At 38.4% G+C, this 26,263-nt stretch overlaps 1 protein-coding gene across 1 annotated transcript in view; it reads left to right on the top strand.

The window, feature by feature from the left end:
• Positions 1 to 26,263, top strand: part of ITGA1 (integrin subunit alpha 1) — a 170,613-nt gene that overhangs the window by 89,730 nt on the left and 54,620 nt on the right. Inside the window, exons 7-11 of the mRNA XM_032144683.2 lie at positions 6,725 to 6,873; positions 13,613 to 13,763; positions 19,471 to 19,636; positions 23,245 to 23,318; positions 24,030 to 24,174. Of these exons, the coding sequence (XP_032000574.1) occupies positions 6,725 to 6,873; positions 13,613 to 13,763; positions 19,471 to 19,636; positions 23,245 to 23,318; positions 24,030 to 24,174 (685 nt within the window). The remainder of the gene's footprint in view (positions 1 to 6,724; positions 6,874 to 13,612; positions 13,764 to 19,470; positions 19,637 to 23,244; positions 23,319 to 24,029; positions 24,175 to 26,263) is intronic.

Here is a 26,263-nt window from a genome sequence, read left to right on the forward strand (position 1 = left end):
TAGGAGAAAGGTAGAGATGAGGAGGAGTCTGCTGTAAAGATATATATTTAACTTTATTTTACTCATTGTTTTCCAAGATTATTTGACCATAGAATTCTTTTTTTAAATCAAACTTAGCAACATACAAAGGGATGCTAGTATTCCCCCCCCCCCAAAAAAGTGAGTGGATATTTGTGTGGGGGCTTACCTGAAGACATGATTGTAAATCTCATATTTAAGTGGAATGTTCTAATAAGTGTTACAACCCTCTTGTTCATGTAATAAAATTCATAGCCACTTGTGTACCTGATTTATGCTACAGCCTGAATCAGCCTTTAGGTCTCTTTGGCCTTGGATTGTAATTATCTACCCATCTATTTATTGTGTTCTACTTAATCAAGAGGTTTAAACCACAACTCCCTAGGAGGTAAATGTATCCTATCCAGTTGTCTGTGAAAAGGAATTTTCCTTCTGCATGTGACTCCTTATCCCCCGTGATATTATAAGAGACTGTTCTTTCTATATTCATCTACTCTTTTACTGATATTATAAATTGCTCTTTACAATCTCTGGGAAAGAATTTCCACATTTAACCCGGTTGCACCTTTTAGCTGTCATCCCTGCATACCCATTTCTATTCATCAAAATGCCTAGAATATTTCCACCTCCATTATTTGTTGTCGCCAGCTCTCTATCCAGCTTCCACCATCTGACTTTTGTATCATTCCAACGTAATTGGCTACTTCAAGTCAAATATTATGACTGTTTTTTTTTCTTTTTCCTCTCAATTTCTAGGATGACTTAAACTCCTTTAATTATCATCTTTGACATATTTTCCAGGCTGAAGGCCACTTTGTTTCCTTCCATAGTACTTTCATAATCTCTTTGCTATTTTTGAGCTGGCTTTCAGATTCAGGAAGCTGAATCCTCCTTCTTCCTTGAGGATTTTCACGTAGGAGAGAATAAATATGCTTGTGATTTTCTCTCCTCTTGCTTTCTCACAATGTTCATCACTTGGCTCACTTTTTAACTTGCTTTTTAATTCTCATACTTTATTTGATTCTGCTACATACATTTACATTATGCTTGTTTTATTAGCCTTAAATTATAAGCTAAGGTGAAATGGAAACTATCTCTGTTGAATTGAATCTCACCAATATTCAGCACAACATTACATTTGTTTGTTTTGTGATTTGACCCTTTCTCTGTAATGAAAATTAATACTAGGTTAGTGCCAAAGTAATTGCGGTTTTGCCATTGCTTTTAATAAATGGTACCCTTTCCTGGGGAAGACTCACAGCAGACCTTACTCTATCTGGTTCCTAAGAAAACAAGCACCCCAGTATCAGCCAGGGAACTACATTGAATGTCATTTCCCTGAGACTTGACTTTTTCCACTGCTCCCTCTTCACATTTCCCAGACTTCGTTGTATCTCTCTTTTTCTGCTTATCATTATTTCCCTGCTATCTCGGTTTTCCATTTGCTTATGCGAAATGTTACAGTCATCTAGTAAGAATGTCTTAGGGTCAGCTGTGAGCAAAGCAAAACAGCAGTGAAGGATAAGAGAATATCAAAAGCCATGACATAGTCCATACTCTTTACCCCTGCCTGTCCCTATAAAGTTAGGACGTACTTGGAAAGATATAGTGTGCACTCCAACAGTTGAGAAGAATGCAATACTCACAGACAAGTTTGTTTCAGAGTTCCAAGAAGGGCAAGCTCAATATGGGCTACCTTGGCAACAAGGTAAGAAAAGTTTTGCAGACAGGGTGGAACTGGAATTAAATCTTACAGGATTAGCTTAGTAGGAGGGACAAAGAAGAGCATTTGGTAGGAGTGGAATTCATACTGGGGAGTCCTGAAGATGAGGGTGAATGGAGAATTTAGCATTGGAATATTGAGGGACTGAAGGTCAAGAGGAGAAAACTGGATTTTAACATGTGGACCTAGTATTTCAAGGAGTAGCTTGAAGTTTTATCTATTTTTAAAAAATTAGAATAAAAATCTATCTTTTAAAGTATATTTTGAAGTCATTGATACAGCAATGGAGAGTTATTGGAGGTTTTTGAACAAGTACGTTGTAGGATGAAAGCAGAGTTTCAGGACAGTTAGTCTGCCAGAAATATGTAGAAGGATTTGAAGAGAGTGGAAATGAAGAGAGGGAGATCAGCAGCAAAGAGACTGACCATTGCCACGGTCCAAGTTCAAAGCAATGATGTCTGGCCTGAGCTAAGGTAATGAGGTAGGAGGCGAGACTTGACTCTGGAGTTGGGCTCCAACACCAGATCAAATTGAGGACTAGCTAAAACAGGGATGAGGCAGAAGATGCCTTCCATAAACAAGCCCACCAGGGTGCCATGTTAGTTTACCATTGCCATGGCAACAACCAGGAGTTACTGTCCCATTCCATGGCAATGACCCAAGGACTCAAAAGTTATTACTCCTTCCCTAGAAAGTTCTGCATACACCACCTCTTAATGTACATGTGATTAAAGTTAAGTATAAATATAACTGCAAAACTGCCCTGAACTGCTCCTCTCTACCTGTGAGGTAGCCCTGCCTGGCAGGAGCAGTCACGGAGCTGTAAGGCCACCAGAGCTGTAATGCTGCAGCTTCAAGATAAAGCTGTTTTCTTCCACCTCTGGCTTGCCCTTGAATTCTTTCCTGAGCAAAGCCAAGAACCCTTGTGGGCTGAGACCCATTTTGGAGCTCACCTGTCTTGCATGACTAGGAAATGCAGGGACACAGTTGACAGCTGCCTTAGGTCCAGCTCCCAGAAGCAAACCCTGAGAGGACGATTCACATGATAGTGATTTATTTGTGAGGAAGCATTTCCAACAGAAAGTAGTTGAAGAATTGGGGAAGCAAAACAAGGTATCAACAGAGGACAAAGGAAAGTGTAATTTCCAGTGGAATCCAGGCGTCAGCTTGATCTGGAAGGGGAGTTTCTGCTTGAGTCAAGGGGCTGACTTCTCATTCCCTGCACTCAGCATTGCCTGTGGATCAGGGTGATGGGGAGCTGGGGAGGGTGGGGGACTCCCAGACACTCCTAGTTTTTTCAGTCTTTGGGGTAAAGCAGTCTAGTAGCCCAAGTGCAGTCATCTGAAGAGAGTCTCAGGTAGCATTGCTAGAAGCAAAGTATCCAGAGCAGATAAGGGAATAGGCAGTTATAACTTATCTTATATTTTAAGATTTACAAAGAATAAGCTTTTAGGAGCCAGGCACATATTGGAGGTGGATAGATGGATGATAGAGATGTAAAATTTAAAGCACTGATTTCTGACTTACCAACGTTTTGAGTTTTTTACTATTCCTAGTGTGAAGATAATTTTTCTGGATAATCCAATGGTTCACAGTAGGTTCTTTAGGCTATGTAAAGTCTGTTGTAAATGTAAAGTATTAACACACATGTGGCACAAAGCAGTCTTGTTAAGTTGGCATCTCTTCAACTCCTCTCATGTGAGCTCATCCCCACATGTAAGTGAGATAACCCTTTTTCCCAAGGAGTTGGCAGTTTACGACAATTAGATCAAAACCAATAAATGAGAACAACGTGCACTCATTAGTCAAAAATAGTAGTAGTGTTTGGCAGTGCTCAAATGTGCAACCTCCTTTGAGATTCATGGTCATTCCTTTAAAAGGAGACCAGGTTACAAGTTGTGTGACTTGCGTCTAGCAGCATTCAAAGCCACAGAAGCATATACAGAGGAGGAGATAATTGGATTTAACCAGAGTTGGAAGTTAGCCAAGTGAGTCAATGGAGGGGAAAAAAGGTTAAAGTAGTTAAATGTTTGCAAATAAATGATTATAGTGATTGGACCATGGAATCTAGTCTAAGTACCAAAAAAAAAAAAAAAAAATGGCAGTATTAATGAATTAGTTGGAGGTCTTGATGTGGTCAGGGAATTAGTGAAATGAGTCAAAGTTAATGGTCAAAAAGAAGGACATTTGAAATTGGGATTAAGCTGCTGACAAGGTCTTCCAACTGACAAGGTCAAGGATAAGACCTTGGGAGAAGATGGCTAGAGGAAAGATTACTGATGCTGGAGAGGTCAAAGAAATGAGAGACTAGGGTATTCAATAGATTATCAGTGGGTATTAGATTAATAGATTATTAAGTAGATGCTAAAATTTTCAAGAAAAACAACAGGAGTAGGAGGGAAAATTTTCAAAGCTCTTTAGCCTCTTAATCAAATAAAAACAAGGGGGAATAAAAACAAAGCAAACTCTGTAAGATGTCCTTAATTGATAAGCAATTAACTTCCACAAGAGTGTTTGTTCACTTTGATACCTAGAATTAGCCATAATGATTATCCAAGTAACAAAACCATTTTGCTTTTATTTACACTGAACATTTATATACACAAAGACATGTGTATCCATGGATACGTCCCTTAATAATTATTCAGTGTCCCCAAGGATTACTAATCAAAAACTTTAGGGTCATTGAAGAAAAAAATTTTTAATTTATGCAGAGGGTAATAAAAATGTTCTTCACATTTTATTATAAATCAAGAAAATACCCTGAATTGCAGTCATAGATGTGTCTTTATCCACTTTATTATTCTTGCGTAATTAGATGGCTATATCCTATCTTGTTCCCAGAGGGTCTTCTGGTCACCTTTATTCCAAATATAGTAGCTCTCTCAGAATAGGTGGTAAAGGATATTGGGTGAAAGATAAATTCACAGAAAAAGGCTAACCTGGACGTGGATTGAGCAGAGTGCATGTTCATTCAGCTGATGATGTAACCTCGTCTTACAATTACATATGTTCTCTAGTTATTTCTTATTTATCTTACACCTAACTAAGCAACTTTAGGAGAGAATTCATATGTTCTATTATTTTTTACAAAATATGATATATGTATTTGTTTGTTTCATCATATACTTTAACATATCTCAGTTAACTAGCTAGTTAATCAAAAACATTGAGTAGCCATGAAAGGGCAGTGGCACTCAGCAGAAGCTAGCAGGTTGAGGTGACTAAAGAATGGAGGATTTTAGATAGATACCTTTTTACTGAGAGGAAATAGGGTGATTGACAGAGCCCTGGGATAAGGGATACACATCTTAGACTAGACCCCCCCTTCCACCACTTTACTACAGGGATTGGGTGTTTTCAACTCAGTTTCCTCACTTATGAAACATTATCATATTTCTGTTATTATAATTTAAATAATTAGAGAAGAAAGTTTTAAAAAGACGATTAAATATATATCATAGTATTCTTATTTAAGCATAAGGACATAATTGCTCCAAGATAACCAGTGTACTCTAGAGGGTAACTCAAAGATGATAAAAACTGCTTTAAATTTGGGCTTCTCTTGTTTCTAAAAACACCAGAATATGCTTTTAGTTTCCAAAAAGACCTAGTGTGAAAATGTACCTATAAATCAGACATGAAATTAAGACTAAAGCTTTCTGACATCAGTGATTTCAGCAGAGGAGGCTGGAAACCAGTTACTGAGACTTCATGCTACTTAAGAATAAGGTTAGACTAAGAAATAGGATTTGCTCTAAAGCAAGTAACAGAGACAACTTCGCCAACAGGCAAAGTAGGCAATTGCCTTGGAAAGAAGGCAGGCTTGTTGCAAATTACCTCCCTTACCCAAGTAATGAATCACCTGGAATTCCTGAATTAAAGAGATATTCCTTTGGGCAAATAATTGAGTCTGGATTTTGAGATAGGATGGTTAAACAAAAAGTAATCTTCAGTCACAATTTTTAATGCAGATTAGTTTATTGGTTCACATCAACCTTTAAAGGGAGATGTGGAAAAAGGGTAGGAGAAATAGCCATTACTGGGGCCAGGAGGCAGGTGAGAAGAGGAAGAATATGGAGCAAGGGCAATCAAATCTGGGGGCACTTTCCCTCCTGTATTTCACTTCGTGAAGGCTCTGCAGTTAGCTGTCTGTATTATCCAATCTGTGGACTAAAGGGAATGAAAGGAGGAAGGCAGTAGGAAAGGTAGACAGAACAAGGAAAGAAAGTGGAGTTGGGAAGGGCTGATTTGGGAGAAATGAGGCTGCAGGTAGGCTAGACAAAGCTCACTGCTCAAGTGTGTAACCCTACAGGCTACATAACCTGCTTATTCCTCCAGCCTCATGGTGCCCTCTTCTTTCCTCACAGCCCTGGCCATGGCTCACTGCCTTTCTTTCCATTCTTAGGGTAGATCTATCTCTTTCCCATCCCGGTCTTCTTCACGTACACAGTTTCCTCTGTATGGATGCTCTGCCCTTCTAGCACCCACTCTTGCAGTCTCAGCTTCTCAGAGGCCTTCCCTGGACCCCCATTTTCAATCTGGCCTCTAGATTATATTTGCTGATTAGGGATTTTCCCATACAGTCCTTTCCACAGTTTGCAATTGTTCATGTATTTGAATGATCAGGTGTTTAATCTCTCTCTCCCTCCAGCTTAAGAGAAGCTCCATGAAGGCAGAGACCATATCAGTGTGTTTCATATTCTACCCACGAAGGCCTACCAGAGTCACTCTGTAAAATCTGTTGAATTAGATAAACCAATTGTTTGAGAAGTTTAGTAACAGCATGTTTGCTTTTGTTCTTTGGACTATGAACAGTCACAGAATGACTATGCTTATTACTGTCAAAATAGAAGCATTTGTGTACTGATAGGTTGGCAAACTCATCTGAAATGTATTATATCTGATTCACATGCTTAAACTGAAGAAATCTGAACAGGAAATTTGAATTGACGTAGAACTCACAGTGGCTTGGTATTTCAGGTTGGAATTGTACAGTATGGAGAAAACGTGACCCATGAGTTCAACCTCAATAAGTATTCTTCCACCGAAGAGGTACTTGTTGCAGCAAAGAAAATAGTCCAGAGAGGTGGCCGCCAGACTATGACAGCTCTTGGAATAGACACAGCAAGGTATATGGATAAAAAAATAAACTAAAGTAACTGCTCATGATTTAGCCTTTTGGTGTATCAAATGAAAGTTTAATATGACAATATTTAAAGCCATTTTGTTTAAAATGAGATTCAGAAGATTAGATAATGGTTACAAGATCAGATGTTTGTATAACACAATCTTACCATCCTTCCTATCCTTCTCTTATTACAAGGGTTTAATTGATAGAGAATCCATTTTAAAATATCACTGCATCTATAATTTCATGTTCTTGGGTACTAAGACAATATTAGTTAATATTTGTTTCATTTATTTTTTGTTTTCAGCTTCTAAGAGTCTCAATCTAAAAGAATGGATTAAAAATAGGTCTACCTCTACTCAATATATATTTATATTTTAGAATGTCCATGTATTTTCAGTACTTGATTTACTGTTATCGAAGCCACGAGATAAGAGGTATTAAGGCGCCAAATTAAATACTGTCTATTTGAAATCATTTTTAGTGCAAAGTTTGAAATAAATGGAAAGGATCTTATCATTTGTAATCCTCTCTTTCTCCTTTTTTACTTTCTTTAGATTCCCTCCAATTTACAACCCTTCTTTTCTTCCATCTGCAGTTTTCTTTATGGTGAACACATAACTCAGTCTGTGGTTGAATTTCATTTTATAAGAACAAACGGAATTGTCCTCTCTTACAAATGTAGAACACTTTATTTCCTGTATGTTCTCTTATCTCATTCATTAAACTAGCAAACTTCTGAACAAATTCAAAACAATACAAAAATCACAGGAAATGTAATAAGTAGTCTGATTAATGTTAAGAATCCTTCTGTTAAATGTCTTCAACTTCTGAACTCTCGCTTCAGGTGGAAAGCTAATTATCCATGCTCTCACTTCATCTGCCTGCTAAGATGACTATTTTAAGGAGGTTAAAAAAGTTAATAATGATCCTGCAAAGAATGGGTTGGATATTCAAAATTTTAAAATTTCATGTGCAGCTTTTGCCTCATGAATGTTAGAAAATCATCTGGCTCTAGTTATATGGGGCCCAAGAGAAAATAACCACAAACAGATGGAGGTAATTTGACATTTACCTACCTATTGCATCACCTATTGAATCACCAATTTGTATACACAAAGAGTGCACGTTTAGGTGTACTGAATGCACCCCCATTCGATAATCGATTAAATGTGAGTGTGCATTTGAAGTAAGTCAAAATGTTCTTTGAAACCTCTGAGCCTGAAGGGAGCTGTATGTTTTCCAAAGGCAACCATTTAAGAATGAATATTCATCTCTGAAAACTAACTGAAGAAATATTCTGGCTGCTTTTGCTTCTGCATAAATAGTGCTCTAAATGCCATGTCCCTATATGTTTTTTGCCTCTGTGTTTCACAAAGGGTATAGCTGTGGGACACAGAGTCTATTGAATTTTGATTATACGTTAAAATTCTGTAGTGATAGTACCAAGTATTTTTCTCCTACATTAATTACCTTTTCATGTTTAAGCACATTTTAATTGTTTTTTATTCCTTTCAGGCAGAAGTTGCAAACAATATTTTTAATATTTTTAGAATTCTTTACCTTCATTTTCAGTAAATCCCAGTTCAAAATTTTTTCATGTGTGTGTTCCCTTCTTCCTATCCCAAATTTTTACTTTTGTCAATAAACTTACAGTATCTAATCATAAGGTCTGGATTCTCCTGTCTCGAAGAAAGGGACACTCTTGGTATATTTCAATTTTTTAAAGCATGCAGGAAAGTCAATGCTTAGTGCCAAGAAAGGACACTGGATACTGGTACTTTGAGGACAAGGACAATTTTTTAAGGAATGTAGTTGAAACAGAAAAGGTGTACTCAGAAGTTTTGTCAATGTCTAATCTTCCATTACATAAAGCCAGCCCTGATTTTAGAACAGTCACATTTTATTTATGAAAGGCCTTTTGATCATCTCCTTCAGCTGATGTTCATTCAATTCAGTTGTAACCTTGATATTTAAGAGAATTAGGAAGTTTTAGCGATCTAAGGAATTTGAATTTCAAAAGTGATTGAATCTCATATGATATTCGCATACAAAGATCTGTTAAAGACTAACATGTGGCTGGGCACGGTGGCTCACGCTTGTAATCCCAGCACTTTGGGAGGCCGAGGCGGGCGAAACACGAGGTCAGGAGATCGAGACCACGGTGAAACCCCGTCTCTACTAAAAATATATATAAAAAAAAATTAGCCAGGCGTGGTGGCGGGCGCCTGTAGTCCCAGCTACTCGGAGAGGCTGAGGCAGGAGAATGGCGTGAACCCGGGAGGCGGAGCTTGCAGTGAGCCGAGATTGCGCCACTGCACTCCAGCCTGGGCGACAGAGTGAGACTCTGTCTCAAAAAAAAAAACAAAAAACAAAAAACAAAAAAAAAAACAGACTAACATGTAGCATCTGTTTTCACCTTTGTTTGTATACTTTAAAAAGTCAGAAAATAGGCTGGGTGCAGTGGCTTATGCCTATAATCCCAGCACTCTGGGAGGCTGAGGCGGCTGGATCACCTGAGGTCAGGAGTTCGAGAGCAGCCTGGCCAACATGGTGAAACCCCGTCTCTACTAAAAATACAAAAAAAAAAAATTAGCCGGGCGTGGTGGTGGGCGCCTGTAATCCCAGCTACTCAGGAGGCTGAGGCAGGAGAAGCGCCTGAACCCAGGAGGCGGAGGTTGCAGTGAGCCGAGATCGCGCCACTGCACTCCAGCCTGGGCAACAAGAGCGAAACTCTGCCTTAAAAAAAAAAAAAAAAAAAAAAAGCCAGAAAATCTACTTGTATAGTATGTTAAAAATTCTTCATGATGTTTGTTAAAGATTGTAAGGAAGACATCACTCAAGAGGAACCTTTACAATGAAGGTATTGCAGTAGGGAAGAGAGATGGGGCTCAGCTTTGACTACAGTGAGGACAAGGGGACATTTAGAGTCAAGGAGCAGGGCAGGGATTGGCAGTAACATCAAGGCTAGGGGGATTCTTGCCAGACTGGCTCAACAGGATTCTTGCTGAAGGCAGACAAATAGTAGGAAAAATAAACTGTTTTTCTCTTTCTATACACCAAACACTTGACATGTCACTTCTGATGCCAGATGTGTGGGATTTTTCCCACATCGACCAGTTACCTGACATCAGCTGGGTGTTTTAGAATTCAATTCAGTTCTGATACCAACTAGAGTTTGTGCAAATCTCCTACAGATTAAGGGCTCAGTCCTTCAAGAATCTCTTCCAATTTAGAGCTAGTAGGTTTCCAGGTACCCACAATTTGTCCAGCGTGGCTACAAATTAGACCCCCTACTTGGGTTTGATTGTATGCTAGAGTGGATCACAGAACTCACTAAAGCATCTTACTTACTATTATTAGTTTATTATAAAAGGATACAACTCAGGAACAGCAAGAGATACGTAGAGCAAGCTATGAGGGAAAGTGGTCAGAGCTGCCATTCCCTCTCATAGTGTACCTCCTTCCACCTGTTCAGCAACCTGGAAACTTTCTGAACCCCGTAGTTCAGAAAGTTTTACAGAGGCTTTATCACAGGCATGATTGATTTTTTTTTTTTTTTTTTTTTTTTTGAGACGGTGTCTCGCTCTGTCGCCCAGGCTGGAGCGCAGTGGTGCAATCTCAGCTCACTGCAGGCTCCGCCCCCCAGGGTTCACACCATTCTCCTGCCTCAGCCTCCCACGTAGCTGGGACTACAGGCGCCCACCACCTCGCCCGGCTAATTTTTTGCATTTTTAGTAGAGACGGGGTTTCACCGTGTTAGCCAGGATGGTCTCAATCTCCTGACCTCATGATCTGCCCACCTCCGCCTCCCAAAGTGCTGGGATCACAGGCTTGAGCCACCGCACCCGGCGTATCACAGGCATGATTGATTATTAACTGAGTCTCTAGCCCCTCACTCCTTCCTGGAGAATGAGAGCTGGGGCTGAACCTTTCAAGCTTCTGATCATGGCCTGGTCCTTCTAGTGATCAGCTCCTGTTTAGGAGCCCACCAAGAGTTACTTCATTAGAACAAAAGATACTCCTATCACCCAGGAAATTCAACAGATTAGAATATCTATGTCAGAAACCCAGGTTAAAGACCATGTATTAGAATAAAAGATGCACCTCGCACCAGTGTTGCTCAGGAAGTTACAAGAGTTTTAGGAGTTCTGCACCAGAAACCAGAGGCAGAGACCAAATATATATTTATTACTTGTTAAAGGAAAATTTTAGACAAATTAAATTTGACAGAGTTTATTTGAGCAAAGAATGATTCATGAATCAGGCAGCAGTCAGAACCATAAGAGGTTCGGAAAGATCCATTTTAGCAGTGTGAGCAATGGGCTTTTATGGGCTGAACACAAAATCAAATTAAATAAATAACTTGATTGGCTATAGCTAGGCATTTGCCTTATTTGGGTATGATCTGGTGGAAAGTTAGAGGTTACTTGCCAGGTTCTGATTGGTAAAGTCTCTAGTTAGAAATTAGTTGGCAGTTTCTAATTGGTAGTGTTTAAGTTTTGTTTTACTGTTTACGTTGAATTGGATTTTGGTTTGCTTACATAGGAACATAAGGCACTGGAGCTGTCTCAGCCTAATTGCCTATAAATTCAATTCTTTTAAAAGATAGTATCACAGAACAGCGTAATAAGATTTAGAGGGTGGGGAATGAGGAATTTGATCAGATACCAAGGATGAGGGATTTCCGCTAAATTGATTAAGTCAGATTCTTGCTTAAACTGGACTAAGTGGGTAAAGAACACAGCCCAGGGTCAGAGCCCAGTCTAGAAGAAGACATAAAGGAGCCTGACTCAGTTTTGGTCAAGGAGAGGGTCTTTGTCAAGTATAGAGGGCAGAGAGACTCAAAGAAAGTAAAAAATTAGTACAACTATATCCTGTATATCCACCACTCAGAACTGACAGTTGTCAACATCTCGTCATTTTTTTTTTTTTTTTTTTGAGACGGAGTCTCGCTCTGTCGCCCGGGCTGGAGTGCAGTGGCGCAATCTCGGCTCACTGCAAGCTCCGCCTCCCAGGTTCTTGTCATTCTCCTGCCTCAGCCTCTCCGCGTAGCTGGGACTACAGGCGCCCACCACCATGCCCGGCTAATTTTTGTATTTTTTTTTTAGTAGAGACGGGGTTTCACCATGGTCTCGATCTCCTGACCTCGTGATCCACCCGCCTCGGCCTCCCAAAGTGCTGGGATTACAAGCGTGAGCCACCGCGCCTGGCCAATCTTGTCATATTTGCTTTAAGTCCTTTGAAAGAAAAGTAATCATATAGAATCCTTTTGCCCATTTTACCAGAATCCTCTCTTCCTGCTTAAAGATATCAATTATGATATATTTAGTGTGTATCTGTTGTGCAAACTCTTTGGAATGTTAGCTTAAGACAGGCGTTTCCTTGGCAAATCTATCCCAAATGGCAGCTGTTTGTTTGTACAACCAAATATCTAAATGGACCATTCAGTACAATGATCGCTGTACTTTGTACCAAAATCCTAGAAATATATGAAGTCCTTCCATTACTTTAGTACTAAATAAAATATACTCATCTCTTCCAAGACTCCAGAGAGAAAAGTTTTGAGTAAAAGGAAATAAAGGGGGAGGGGAGAAGTGTGTGTATATATTTAGATAGAATACATAAAAAACAAAAATTTTCCATTTCCCTGTCTTCTGTTTCTTTCCATAAATGCTGTTTAATTAAATTGAAATTCGGTTATTTTTTGTTTTGTTTTCAAGACGGAGTCTTGCCCTGTTGCCCAGGCTGGAGTGCAGTGGCGCAATCTCGGCTCACTGCAAGCTCCGCCTCCCGGGTTCACGCCATTCTCCTGCCTCAGCCTCCCGAGTAGCTGGGACTACAGGCGCCCGCCACCACGCCCAGCTAATTTTTTGTATTTTTAGTAGAGATGGGGTTTCACCTTGTTAGCCAGAATAGTCTCGATCTCCTGACCTTGTGATCTGTCCGCCTCGGCCTCCCTGAAATTCAGGGTTATTTTTGCAGTTAGGTTATAGCATTTTCCCCTCCTCTCCATTGCCATCTTCTCCCACCCTGCTCTCAGCAGCCTGTGTCCTAACACATAGTTCAGGCCAAATGTTTTGTAACTCCTTCAACCACTTTTTGCCCACTAAAACCCAACTGACTACTCCATGGACTCAGACCATCACCATCTGCAGTCTATTACTCCCATGTGAAAGGCTGCAGATGTCCCTATCCCCAGGACACTCTCAAGCACTCACAGCCCCACTAATACTCTGTTCTCTCTCATCTCTCCTCCCCAGATTAGAGGATTTTCAAGCCATTCTACAAATGTCAGAGTAGCTGTGGGGGAAGCGAAGTCTCAAGCAAAAGTTTCTGCTAGACGCAGAAGAAAAGAGGCCTGTTAAATGAGAGAAGGGGTGTTTACAGAGAAAGGAGCAGCTGGGGGAGTGTTTACAGATCTGGCCTTCTCTGACCCTGATGTATGCCTCAGTCACACCCTCCCTTTGAAATTTACAAAGAATAAAATACTGCTGCCTTTTTATATATAGGATGTGTGGTGATTAGCAAAATGGAGACCTCTCCATCATCTGAAATAAATCTAAAACTATTACAAACAAGGCTCATCATGCCTTCCAGCTTGAATGATGGGCATTGATGCTAATTTTGGAGGGAAGCACCAGGCTACCTAGAGTAGTCAGTGTTTTTGTTTAGTTTTTTACTTTGTCTATTGTAAAGTGGTGTCTTATCAACCTCTCTTTTGTTTGTGATTACTTCAGAAAGGAGGCATTCACGGAAGCCCGGGGTGCCCGAAGAGGAGTTAAAAAAGTCATGGTTATTGTGACGGATGGAGAGTCTCATGATAACCATCAACTGAAGAAGGTCATCCAAGACTGTGAAGATGAAAACATTCAACGGTTTTCCATAGCTGTAAGTGTGCTGCTAGAGATGTTTTCAAACTCTTGGGTGTAGAGAAGAGCTGTGTGCATATTGGGTAATTTTATGAAAGTCACACAAACCAGGCTGGAAAAGAGAAAGGTCTTCATTTGAAGGTAAGCCCTGTGAGGACAGACTTGGATCTTGCTCCCTCTGGGTCCTTAGTACCCAGCACAATGCCAGGCCACACAGACACTCAACAAACAATCATTGAAATGAAGGAAGGAAGGAAAAAATAAGGAAAGATGAAAAGAGGAAGAAGGAAGCAAAAACATAAGAAGGAAGGAAGGGTGAGAAAAAGAGGACTGAAAAAAACAAGAGAAAAAGAAGAGGAGGAAAGGAGGGGAAGAGGGTGGGAAGGTGGGAAAAATGCCTTTGCCTTTAAATAAGAGAGAGAATTTGTTTGATATAACAAGAGCAGTGGCCATTGGGCTTCCCTTCCCCATCTGAGCAATTTTCGACTATCTTTTTCATTAATTATCTTCCCCCATCACTTAACTAAAGTGGGGGAAAGTGCCAGTTGTCTCTGTTTAAATATTAACAACTTCTGACGTTTGACACTTGCTTTTCAGCGAAGTAGACGGGAATTGAATTTTTGTTTTCTGATGCAATTTATAAGCTCCTGGTATAGACCTTTCTACCTAAAATGTAGACATTCTAGTGGGGAACAAGTTCTGAAATAAAAAGTTACTTCAGAGCTAGCTCTAGTTTTCTTTAACAGTGTACTTCTTCAAAGCAGCTTGAAGTTCTTCCCAGACGTTAGTGCATTACTCCTGTAACCTCATTATTCCTGTAACTTCATGGAGCAGCAGGTAAGGAAGCTGAGAAATAGGCAAGGGCACCCAGTGACTTGGGGGGTGCCAGAGGACAGGGGCAGAGTTGGCTTAAAGTCCTCTGATGAGACATGTGGTATTTCCTCTGGGACAGTCACTGATACTCCCCAGGGAAAAGGATGAGGGCCTTACTGAAGCAAAAGAAAAGAATCGAGAATAAATCCACCACTGCCTTCTCTCTAGTAAGGAACATTCAAAAGCCACTGCACTGCCTGCAAGACTCACTTTCTCGCATTAACATTGAGTGTACATTATAGTATTTCAGTTGTTGCTCTAAACTACTATCCGTTTTTTGTTTTTGTTTTTGTTTTTGTTTTTTTTTAATGGAGTCTTGCTCTGCCTCCCAGGCTGAAGTGAAGTGGCATGATCTCGGCTCACTGCAACCTCCACCTCCCGGGATCAAGCAATTCTCCTGCCTCAGCCTCCCAAGTAGCTGGGGCTACAGGCGCACACCAGCACACTTGGCTAATTTTTATATTTTTGGTAGAGATGGGGTTTCACCATATTGGTCGGGCTGGTCTTGAACTACTGACCTCAGGGGATCCACCTGCCTTGACCTCCCAAAGTGCTGGGATTACAGGTGTGAGCCACCGTGCCCAGCCCACTATCTATTTAATGATACAAATAAACAAGTCTTTCATAGATCATAAACAGCAACACTTTAAACAGTAATTTTAGTTCTTTTCTAACTTTCTATAAGTGAAAAATCTGTATCCTTCTTAATCAAAATGTCAGTTTTTTAATCTACCGTTCTAAATCTGACTTTAAAAAACTACAGGTAGATGTGCAGTGGGGGTGAGCTACTCAGGTGGGTAGGGGGAGCCTCGGACCTGGAGGAGAGGGGTGGGGGCAGCCCTCAAGCCCATTGCCCTTGTGCCCACTATCTTCCTAGGCCACAGTGCAGAACCGTGGTCAGAAGGGTGCTTGAGGTCTGTTTTGTAACAGGACTTTGAAGGCAGCACCATGGAGCTCTTCGTTTTTAATGATGCCAGACAAGGCTATTATTGGAAAAAGAAATGTGAAGCCAAAAAATTCCTGTACCTTCATGGTCACTGGAGGCCAAGACTCTCCTTCTTCTTAGAGGATTTGGATAGTCTAAAAAAAAAAAACAAAAAACAAAAAACAAAAACCAAGCAATAGCAAAAGGCTCAGTGTCTTTCCTTTATTTTTTGGATTCCAGGAGCATAGCCTTGAATTAATCCTGATCCTTGCTTCGTTCAGGCCAAAATGTAATCATTTGTTGAAACAAACTTTATTTGTTTCTCTGTTTAGAACTATATCTGTGTATTTATTTTAATAATATTATAAGCATCCGTGGATCTACCACCCAAATCGACAGCTAGCCCTCTTTTTTGATAACTACATCTGAGCACATTTACCACCTGCCTTCCTCCACCTGGTTAATCATCAGTCCACTTTCTACATTCCTCAACCCTTGCTCTACTTTTCAAAATAATATGTAGGCACCCATACATATCCAAAAAAATAAATTTTAAGAATATTTCATTGTTTTTAACATTTTAAAAAGAGTGTAATGCTGTATATAATATTTTGGAACTTTTAAAACTTAATACTATATTAAGATTCATCCATATTGTTGCATATCCATATAGTTCATTCTGTTTTTAAAAATTCAAATGATATTTACAGTACAGTGAAATGCAAGGTTTCAGTGGGCAAAGTGTGCATGAAGTGAACAATTTGGTGAGTTTTGACAATTGTGTGCACCCACATAAGACTTAATCAAGATATAGAGCAATTTCATCACTCCCAGAAAGTTTCCTGTGCTTTCTTTTTTAAAATGTATTTTTAACTTTTATGGATACACGATAGCTGTACATATTTACCTGGTACATGTGATATTTTGATACAGGCATACAGTGGGTAATGATTAAATCTGGGCAATTGGAATATCCATCACCTCAGACACATCATTTCTTTGTGTTGGGAATATTCCAAGTCTTCTCCTCTAGCTATTTTAAAATATACAATATGTTTACTGTAGTTGTCCTATAGTGCTACTGAACACTAGCTCTTATTCCTTCCATCTAATTATAGTTTTAAATCCATTAACTAACCCCTCTTCATCCCTGCTCTTCCCCACTACTCTTTCCAGCCTTTGATAACCACCATTCTATTCACTACATCTATGAGATCCACATTTTCAGCTCCCACATTTGAGGGAGAACGTAGTGATATTTGTCCTTCAGTGCTTGGCTTATTTCATTTAATGTAATGTTCTTCAGTTCCATCCATGTTGCTGCAAATTACAAAGTTTTGTTCTTTTTAATGGATAAATAATATTCTGTTGTGAAGATATACCATGTTTTTTTAAATCCATTCATCCATTGATCCATACTTAAGGTTAATTCTATATTTTGTCTATTGTAAACAGTGCTGCAATAAACAGGGGAGTGCAGATATTTCTTCAATATACTGATTTCCTTTCTTTGGGATATATACCCAGCATGTTTTTTTTCTTTTTTTTTTTCATTTTAAATACACACCCCCTGTAGTAACCACTGATGTGACATACCACCATAGCTCACTTAGATTGCCAATTCTTGAATTTCAAATAAATAAAACTGTATAGTATGTACTGTGTGTTTAGCTTTTCACTCAACATAATTATTGCTTGTGATATTTTGTGTACTGGGGGTTCATTTTTTGTTATTGTTATCTATTTTATAGACCACAATTTGTACTCTACTGTTTATAGACATTTTGCTTGTGTCCAGTTTGAGTTATTTTTATAAATGTATCATAAACACTAAAAAAAAATAAAATAAAAACCAAAGTGATAATCTTCAGGTAACACTTGCAACTACAAGTGTTAGGGTAAAAACTAATTTTTTTATTTATTATAAAAGTGATTTTTTATTATAAAGTTTTCAAAAAATATATTGAAGCAAATATAAGCAAACACCTAGTGTCCTAATATACAGAAATAAAAATAATAAATTATGATACACATTTTTTCACATTTTTTATGCCCATGTACTTATGTGATTTAAAAAATAGAATTAGGTCATATGTACATATTGGGGATTTTTAAACTTTTTTGCATGTTAAATTTTACATATTGTTTTAAAAATGTTTTCATTATCTTGAACATTTTTATATTAAAAAGTAAGTTTTAACATAAGAAATTTTTACATTAAAAACTAATTTTTTTAGGCAGAAAAAGTACAAACCTTAACAAAGATGATTAGTTGGACTTCATCAAAATGTAAAACTCTACTCTTCAGATGACACTGTTGAGAATATGAAAAGACAATCTACAGACGGGAAGAAAACATCTGCAAAACACATAAAGGACTTGCATCCAGACTATATACAGAACTCTTACAACACATTTAAGGGAAAATAGACAGCTCATTTTCTTTTAATGGGAAAAAGATTTGAACAGACACTAACTACACCGAAGAAGAAATACTATCGCAAATTAAGTGTATGAAAGAGTCTCAACATCATTAGTCATTAGAGAAATGCAAATTAAATAAGACACCACTATACACCAACACAATTGCTAAAACTAACAAGTGAACAAAAAAAAAAAACTGACAATAACCAGTATTGACAAGCATGCAAAGCAGCTGGGTCTCTTAGACATTTACTGTGGAAAGCAGTTTGGCAGTTTCTTATAAAGTTAATCATTCACTTATCGTATGACGCAGCACTTTCACTCCTAGTTCTTTACTCAAGAGAAAAGAAAATATATGTCTATTACAAAGACCTACATGTGAATATTTACAGCAGCATTATTCGTAATATCTTGAAGCTGCAAACAACTCAAATGTTCTCATTAAATGAATTGCGGCGCATCCATACAATGGAATTCTACTTTGCAATAGAAAGGACCCAACTACTGCTACATGCAGCAACACGGATGACTCTGAAAAGCATTGTACAAAGTCACAGAAGCCAGACACAAATGGCTACATACTGTATGATTCCTTAAATCTGACATTCTGGAAAAATCAAAGCTATAAGGACAGACAATTGATCGGTGGTTTCCAGGGGTAGGCGAGGGGAGGAAGGGATTGACTATAGGGGCAGGAGGGAACTTTTTGGGGTGATGGAAATATTCTACACCTTGATGTGGCAGTAACATAACTATATTGGTTTGTCACACTCATAGAATTGTACATCTAAAAAGGGTGAATTTTACTGCATATAATTTATTGCAATAAACCTTACCTTAAAAAAAACTAAATGTTTGAGAAAACCTGCTTGGACATCTAAATAATTATAGTTAACTATCATATGTAACTCCTGCTTCTCTCTCCTCTCTATAAAAAAGAATGCCCCTGTCTCCAACATTTGGTTTCAAACAAGAATATCTCAATTGTTTATTTTCTAGATTGCCAATTTAGATTACCACTTAGTCCAGTATGTGTTTAAAATATATATGTGCTGGACTGTGCTTTGGTAATAGTTTCAGGAAGAATTGCTCATTCAAAAGCAGGCAACTCACTTGCTGATTGCCTTTGCCAGCAGATAATGACATCACTAGCTGGAATAATATCAAAGACATTCAGAAACTATGAATATAACATTACTTTTGAACTGTCAGATTTTAAAAATACAGCTGTTAGTAACAGGGACACAGAGTACAAGAGGAGAAATTTTCACACACATTCAAAATTGCCCTTTATATTTTTCTACACCAATTGCGGTGTTTATATAACAGTTAATATTAGGGAGTCTGCAAATTTTGAAAATCACTCTTCCATAAATATGAAAGTACATAAAAATTCCATTATGCTAAGGTACTCTACACTGTTGTTTACTGACAAAATGCTTGAGATCCTTTATTTAACACATAGAATTTAAAATATATTCTTGCTGTTTCTGTTGTGTCTTAGATTCTTGGCAGCTATAACCGAGGAAATTTAAGCACTGAAAAATTTGTGGAGGAAATAAAATCAATTGCAAGCGAACCCACTGAAAAGCATTTCTTCAACGTCTCTGATGAATTGGCTCTAGTCACCATTGTTAAAACTCTGGGAGAAAGAATATTTGCCCTGGAAGGTATGTCTATTTATCTTATTGCTGCATGTTCTCTCTGCAATTCAAAATCAGTATAATGGGATTTTTGTATTTATTCCTAATACATCAGTAATACTTTTTTTTTACTGTGTACAATATCTAGCATGGAACAATGCTCTTTTATATAAATCTGTCATTGAGACGGCTGTTTCTCACAACACTGTGTCTGCTAGAGGCTCTCTTTGTAAGGGCATGGTAGGGCAGTGCTGATGGGACAGCCGATGAAGACAATGGTCAATGTAGATGTGCCAGGACGAAAATGTTTCCATGTGCTTTATTCCTTTTCTGTAATATAGATTTGGAAAATGAGGGTACTACCTCTGGTTTGGGATTTTATTTTTAATTTGTTTCTTCATTTCATATTGAGCTACTACAAGAGTGCTCTTATGCAATAACTTCTTTGTTCATTTATTTTCTCTGTGTTTTGCTCCTTGCCCATTTTAAAGGTCTTCATGGAACTTTGCCTTAAAATCCATGGCAATGAAACATTGGTTCACTGTATTTGTCTAAATCATGTTACTTCTTTGCAGATTTTTCCTTGGGTTTTCAGTGGTGACTGGCTGTTGAGGATAACGAGTTATGGCATTCCCTATTCTGCCTTAGGTAGAGGATGTCAAGTAGCTAATTACTTTGGAACTAGATCTTTCCTAAAAAAAAAAAAAAAAAAAAAAAGTCTTCAGAATTGTTATGCCAGGCAAACTGGCAAAGCTTCTTTCTTCACATTCTTTGATGATCTCTAGTCTCAGGGAACATGCACCTTTTCTCCAACTAGGGAGAGAAACCACCAGAGAATTCTCTTCCCCTTAGGCTACCTCCAAATCCAGGTGACCCTGTCCTTGTGAGGACACACTAAAAGACTGTTGTTTCTATATCTTAAAAATAGAAATTTAAGAGCACCTTCTTAGTTTCCCTGATATGATTGATAATAGGAAACAGAAAGACAAAATGAGAATGAGACATAACTGAAAAAAAGTAGACCATTTTGATTGAGCATCAAGGGGCTGGGAAAATGCAGAAAAATTAGACTATGAAAATGTATAGAAAGGAAAGAAAATTATTTAGAGTTATGGCTTTCAAACTTTTTTTGAGTGTGACTCACGATAATAACTACATTTTGCTTTTTGACCCAGTGCACATAAATATATACATATAAAAATAAGGCAAGGTTTCACAAGATAATTCTTATATGTGATGCACTGTGATGGCTTCTCATCAATTCCATTCTACCCTAATCTCTTTCAATGAAAAAAAATGCTGGCTATACTCAGTCTGTTGATTTCATGACTGGGTCACAATCCGTACTTAGAACATTTGATTTAGAGGTGATAGGAATCTACAGCCCAGTCAGACTGAATTTCTCTGCCTCCCTTTTCCCCTGGCCTCTTTCGCCTGTGCCTTTAGAAACAGAACACTCTAATTATTTATGAGTCTGGAGTCCCAGCTGCTTCTGAAGAACTCAGCTGTCTTGTGCTCCGTGTACAAGTCATTTTTAAGTGGCTTTGGTCTCTCAACAGCTATCCCAGTGTCATTTACCGATAAACCAGATTATGAGCTTGGCTGGCCTTAAGAAAATACATAAGGTCTTCCAACTAATTGTGTACTTTTAATTTTTAATAACATGGGCTAAGATATGATAGAAACAATCTGTAAAAGTAATTTAAAAGAAAAGTTACATAGTTACATTTGATAGTTCAACAGAATACAGTGTCATTTCTAAATCTCCTCTTAAGTAAGCAAGTAACCTAAGACTGGCAGAAATGAAGCCCACTTCAGCTGGGGGAGGGGGAGATCAATTGCCTGAAATGACATTTCAAATTGTTTCTAACCTAACTACACCATGGATTAAAGGTGACATGATGAAGAGCCCAAACACCCCAAGAAGTCTCTATATTTAAATATGACATCATTTTATAAGGAACTTTACAGATTACAAATGTCTTCTATATCATCTTTGTTGCTACACTACACCAAAAGCAGTGTTTCTACTAGACTATTTCTTATTTTTTTCATGAGCTGTTGAAAAAGGCTTTATTTCTTTGTTGCTCGGGAAATCTCCATTTCCTGTCAACATGTATCTTAAGATGACAAATAGCTGTGATTATGAAATTTCTGCTTGCCAAGGACAGTGCCATCTATTGAGGCAAGTATGCCAAGGACTTGCTTAGTACATCAGAAAATGATCTACTGTCTCCATTTCCCGTTGAGCACTGGGAGAAAATGCCAGCATTTCTAACCAGAGGCTGCACGGTGTTTAGAGTGGCGGGCCCAAACACCCATGAACAGTCCAGGGAGTAGTTTGAAGCAAGAAGCCCAGGAGAGTATAGTGGTCTATTACCATGATGCCACTGCAGCAGGAAGAACATCACATAGCTTCCTTCTGTCTGTTCTCAGCTGAAGGCAGACTAGCGGCAGGGCAGGTGCTGGAAATAATGCAGGTTTCCGTTGCTGCATTCTTATTGATGGTGCAGATAAGTGAGAAAACACCTGAAAGCATTGTGGACTGAAAATACATGTTTAAATTAAAGTTAAAGTGCATCTCAGTCATTTAAATTACAGGGCAATTCGCACAAGAGATTAAAATGATGTATTTGAAGTCTTGATTGCCCCATTTAATCTAGTCCTACAAAGGTAATTACTGATGTATTTGTTCGCAATTTTATCCATGTAAATAACTAACAAATAGTTACCTTCACAAATTTGATTATTCTCTTGCCTCAACAAAAGGGCAGACTGACTTTCTTAAGTGCTATTTTTAACTTATCTGCAAGGCCAAATAAATCAGTAACCCCTAGTGCAAGCAAATAAATCAACATTCCATCAATTCCCTCAGGAAATTGTGGCTTTGGGTTTGTGAATATTTTGAGAATAATTTGAGAGTAGCAGACTGCCATGGAATGCTCTGAATTATCTCTGCATTTCAGTAAAGAGCTTCAAAATGGGTACAGGATCTTTTAAAAATATATGATTGAATGGCATGTGGGCAGTCCTATCACAAAGACCCCTCCTGATCTGTGAGTGATACTTACCACCAGTAATTAGAGCAAATAAATGCATACTAAAATACCTAAACCCTTTATCACACGATGAAATTCTGACAGGATCTATGGCCTGAATATGGGTGGGACTGATGGAGTTGAGAAACCTCTTTAAATATGTGAATGAAATTTTTTTCAGTCCCATAACATATTAAGGGAGTTTAGCCTAAGGGCTCAGCAGGGTTCCCAAGGCATGAATTTGGACAGGAATTTCCTACTGTAGTACATCCAACTTGAACCATGTGGACCCAAAGCACCACAGGATCTACAACATACTACAGTATAAGAATGGAGATTTCTCAACCCCTCTGGCAAGGACAGGGCTGCTAATAAGCAAGAATTTGAGACATGAGCCCTTTGACTGTCTTTCTCTGTCTTCTACCCAGGCCTACCTAGAAATTTTGGGTTGAGAAATGTATGGCTGAAAATGCCCTAAGATGTTTGAAGTTCTGGTTGGTAAGACCACAAGCTCTACCAGTTATCTGTATTCTGCAAGTCAGTAGTGCATGAAAAGGCATTGTTACTTATTTACAGTGATATTTTCCCATGTTATAGCTACAGCTGACCAGTCAGCAGCTTCATTTGAAATGGAAATGTCTCAGACTGGCTTCAGTGCTCATTATTCACAGGTATGTTGACCAGTTGGTGAAAAATGAACTATATGTTTGCAAGACTTCCCTTCCCAAAACCAACATCTAGCCATCAGTAAGTAAGTGTAACGTGCAGTTCATAGTTTAAACAATTATGCAGGCTATGATGATGTTTTCTAATTCAAATAGGAAAATGTCATTTCACAAGCTTCTTATTAGGAAAGTATGTTCTCTCACACAGTTCACTACATTGTACTAATAGTTGTGAATCAGACAGTGTGAGCCGTGCCTTGTAATTATGTATCTGTCTAAATGAAATAATTTAACATATTTACTACAGATGTGGAATATTTTTCCACAGTGTCAAGGAATTCAAGGGTCTTATTAGAATTCCATGTTCAAGACCTAGGATGCTGGGCACCCAGAATAAAGCAGAGAGGCAAGATTATAAAATATATCATTTGTAGTTAATGAAAGAAAAGGCATAATGATCCTTGCAATAGAATATTGACATTTCCATGTGCAATTTTACTGTACAACTTGGGCAAGTTATTTGTGCCTCGATTTCCTTTTCTGTAAAACAGGTATGGTAGCAATAGCATCTAGCCCATAGAGTTATCATGAGGATTATATGAGCTAATAAATGTGAAGCACTTTGAACAGTATACCTATACACATTGTTAATGGCGTTTAAGTATCTCCCCTTATTATTTTTATTAAATATTATTATCTTATTTATTTGCATGTGAGGACTGGGTCATGCTTGGAGCAGTAGGAGCCTATGATTGGAATGGAACAGTTGTCATGCAGAAGGCTAGTCAAATCATAATCCCACGAAACACAACCTTTAATGTTGAGTCTACCAAAAAGAATGAACCGCTTGCTTCTTATTTAGGTAAGGTTTGGATATAATTATAAAAGAGTTGTTTTACTTTTCCATTTTTTACCTTTAGCATTATTTGCTTATGTTTCTATAGGCTTGCAACCATATAGCAAGATTATTTCAACAAGTTGGGTATTTTCCAGAACTCATGCAATGTTTCAGGACTCTGAGCAGCTTTAGTTAGTCAAAATGACATACATGGGAGTCATTTTTTGTTAGTAGGGCTGTCTAATGCAGGGAATGGTTTAGGATGATATGTGCCCTTTCTGGTATGTTCAGTCTCTCTGTGTCTGGTATCAACTTTAACTTCAAGAAGAACTTTGAACCTGATGGACAAGAAATGAGAGTAGAAAAGGAAACCTCAACTTCTCCTATATCCTGAAAACCAAACTCTCATGTTGTCTTAAATGTCTTCTATCATTAATTTCCCTCTATGGGTCCTAATTTTGGAAAAGAAAAATGTATTTTGTCATGTAACTTCTTCTTTAATAGCTCCATTCACAATCAGACAAATATTCAACTTAAACCCAGTGATGTAACGTGATCTTGTTTCCCAGTGTCTTGCCAGAAATGAGGAGTTACATGTCTGGTACCACTTTATTTGGGATCTATACCAAGCGAAGCAACACCCGGGGGATGCCAGGGAACTCTCCCCTCACTGAAAGAAGATATTCGCCAACAGTTGGGAGGACCTAAAATAAAAAGGACCATCAGGATATGGCTTCCCAGCTCTTACTCACTCAACAAATATTTGGGGGGTCCTCTTTTGCCCCAGGCATTGATCTTAGTGCTGGGGATACAGTGATAAAGAAAACGCATACCTTGGCCTGGAAGCATTCACAGCTTCACGTGTTAGCCTTCCTCTCCGGGATCTTTCTGTCCCAGAGGCAAGTCTTTTTCTCTCTGTCCCAGTTGCTTTCTATTTTACCAGGAAGGTGGCAGGTCTTTACTGCGGTGTTCATACATCTCCTTATTTAAGGACACCTATTAAAGCTGTAGGAGCAGCAGGACTTAAGAAGAATAAAAGGGCTAGAGTTTTAGATGACTAAAAATGTAACAGTCAACAGCAGCTGCACTGTGACTGCTAAAATCTCTTAAGACATGTAGAACTGCATGAATTAAAGTCCAGTCTGTTTCTCATAGAAATCTTGTTACATTCCACTCTGGTCAGCCAACAGCTACAGTATCTTGTTGTTCTGAGTATCACATACTACAAGGAGAAAATGACAAACTAGGATGTGCTAGTAAAAGATTACATAGACAAGTCAGCTCCAGAAGCGATTCCCTGCTACAAGTCTCACTCTCTCCAAAACTTAAAGAAATCGAAGGTTAGAAAACAAAGTGTGCATTGTATCTCTTTTAGGTATTTGGAGGATTGTGATATAAAATATAGCAGTTAGGCTTAAAATTCATTTCAAATTTTAGCATTGAAAGGGATCCTATGGAGCATGTAGTCTTAATTTCCAATCAAGAAACCGAGAGATAGAACAATTATGTCCCAGCTGCCTATGGCAGGTGTGAAACCACAATTGAGGCTTCTTGATTCTTATGTCAGTGTTCATATCACGATACCGAAATAACTGATTCTGGGTTGATTAAGAAAGCACTGCACAAATATTGAGTGCCAGCAATGTGCCAAACATTGAGTTTATACAGAATCAAAACATAGATGAGGCAGGCCAATTCCTACATTGATAAACCTTACTTTTTTGGGTGAGAGACAATAATGAAACAAGCAATCACTATCAGTATGATATGTGCTATGACACAGAATACCTAAAAATGAGGGCTGGGGATTAGATTAGCTATCTTCTAAAAGTTCATTACATCCTAAGGTTCTATGAGACTGTTTATGTGAAATACCTTGGAATCAAGAACCAGCTTAACCTGAGGCTTCTATTATATGTAGAATAAATATAGAACATTTATCTTCCTATATAATGGATGACATATAAATTAGTAAAACTCCTTATGAAAGGCATTTGACATCAAAAAGTGGGCAAAGGACATGAACAGACGCTTCTCAAAAGAAGACATTTATGCAGCCAGAAAACACATGAAGAAATGCTCATCATCACTGGCCATCAGAGAAATGCAAATC

Source organism: Hylobates moloch, unplaced genomic scaffold (genome assembly GCF_009828535.3).
Source record: "Hylobates moloch isolate HMO894 unplaced genomic scaffold, HMol_V3 SCAFFOLD_23, whole genome shotgun sequence".
Lineage (NCBI taxonomy): Eukaryota > Metazoa > Chordata > Mammalia > Primates > Hylobatidae > Hylobates > Hylobates moloch.